This window comes from Triticum aestivum, chromosome 2B (genome assembly GCF_018294505.1).
Source record: "Triticum aestivum cultivar Chinese Spring chromosome 2B, IWGSC CS RefSeq v2.1, whole genome shotgun sequence".
Taxonomy (NCBI): domain Eukaryota; kingdom Viridiplantae; phylum Streptophyta; class Magnoliopsida; order Poales; family Poaceae; genus Triticum; species Triticum aestivum.
In genome coordinates this window covers 15236028-15237920 of record NC_057798.1, presented here as the reverse complement: position 1 = coordinate 15237920, position 1893 = coordinate 15236028, and the positions used below count along the sequence as shown (strand labels likewise).

At 56.7% G+C, this 1893-nt stretch overlaps 1 protein-coding gene across 1 annotated transcript; it reads left to right on the top strand.

Moving 5' to 3' along the window:
- The first annotated feature begins 231 nt into the window (after nucleotides 1–231).
- Nucleotides 232–1204, top strand: LOC123043131 (dirigent protein 5). The gene has a single exon (XM_044465482.1). It carries the CDS (start codon nucleotides 288–290, stop codon nucleotides 894–896), a length of 609 nt encoding a protein of 202 aa, XP_044321417.1. The 5' UTR covers nucleotides 232–287; the 3' UTR covers nucleotides 897–1204.
- The last annotated feature ends 689 nt before the right edge of the window (nucleotides 1205–1893 follow it).

Sequence of the window (1893 nt, the reverse complement as noted above, 5' to 3'; positions counted from 1 at the left end):
AAACACCCGGTCGTTTTCTTTAAATTTTGGAAAAAGTGTGGTTGATTTTTCTGGTAAGCCGATGATATGCCTACAGTATCTAGCTACCACGCACCGTGCCCATATTTGGTGTACCAACTTCCTGATTGATGTGCTACGATTCTCAAGGCACCCTACTCTCTGTCTGTCTCTCTGTCGGCTCCCTATATATGGCATGCACAGGTGGATCGAACTCTCAACACCAGCTCCCCACTGCTCTACACAAAGTTCGGTTTTTACACTGGTAATTAATAGTTGCGCCGACAACAATGCAAGGCCTCGCGGCATCTTCCATGCTGTCTCTGACCGTCGTTGTCGCTGTGTTCCTGATCGGCATGGCCGACCACTCCGACGGCCGGAGGAGGGTCATCTCCAGCAGCTCCAACGAACCGTGCAAGGAGATGACGCTCTACCTCCACGACATCCTCTATAATGGTGCCAACAACAGCGCGAACGCGACTTCGGCAGCCGCGACCAAGCCGACGGCGCTGAGCACTACGCACTGGAAGAACGGCACCTTCTTCGGCACGCTCGTGGTGTTCAATGACCCCGTGACTGTCGGGAAGGCACTGCCCGTGGCGGAGGCGGGGGACGAGCCGGCGATACGCGCTCAGGGGTTTTACTTCTATGACAAGAAGGAGTCGTACAATGCGTGGTTCGGCTTCTCCATCGTCTTCAACTCGACGGCCGCCACGGGCACCATCAACCTCATGGGCGCGGACCTCATGTACGAGGTCACGAGGGACATCTCTGTGGTCGGCGGCACGGGCGACTTCTTCATGACGCGCGGCATCGCCACCCTCCGCCTTGACGCCTACGAGGGAACAGTGTACTTCCGGCTGCAGATGGACATCAAGCTCTACGAGTGCTACATCTGATAACTTACTCCTCAAGTTTACATTGAGCCACAATAAGGAGTGATGTGCCGTTGTTGTTGGCAAAGCACGGGCCTTCGTTTGGATTGTGTGTGTGTGTGTGTGTGTGTGTTTTGCGGGGATTTGGATTTTGTGTTGTGGCCTTTCCAGCTTCTATGTGTGCCCATAACAGTTTCAATAGTGTGACACTATTTGTTTCACATAACTATATATTTGTATTATGTCTAAATAAACATATGGGTGATATACAGGTGAGGTGACCTACATTTCACTTATGCCCAAAAATATTAAATATTCATGTGTTTTTTAAATGTGCTTTGTATGTGAAAAAATGTCAAATGATCTTAAAAGAGAGATGTTCATGTGGTGAAAAAAGTGTTCATCAACTCATCAATATCTCTTCCAGAATCAAATCAGGTAGGAGTTCCCGAAAGCTTTGCCCTTCCCCTCAGCCCCGCGCCGCCACCCCGCAGGCGGCTCGGATGGCGCCGCCATTCCCCGTCTTTAGCTGTTGTCCCTCGTCCCCACCCCACCCTCCCCCGCCGATGGCCGGAGCCGCCAAGGCAAAGCCCCTGCGATGGCTGGCGGCGGGGGCTTCTTCCTCCTCCGCTCGGATCCGGGCAACGCGGGGTGGCCCGCCCGTCGGAGGCGTCAGGCGCGCACGGTGCCTGGCGGCGCTGCGGCGGTGTCTCCGGTCGGCGACGTGCCGCAGCACGTTGGCGTCCTGGCAGCTGCGTGCCCGTGGCCACGTCCTGGATCAGATCTGGGCATCAGTGGGCTGCGGGTGGCTCGGGAGGACCTCCGTCGGTCTTCTCCAGCTCTGGTTGGTTCTCTGGGGGCGGTTGGTGGCGGCGGAGCAAGGGCTTCGGGTGGTCGCGTGCCCGGCCAGGTCTCACGGATGGAATCCGGCGGGCGGCGTGGGTTGGGGCAGTGGCCGTGGGCGGCCGCGGTGCTGTATGGTCCATGCAGCGGCCATCCGGCGACGCAGCGGCTACACGGT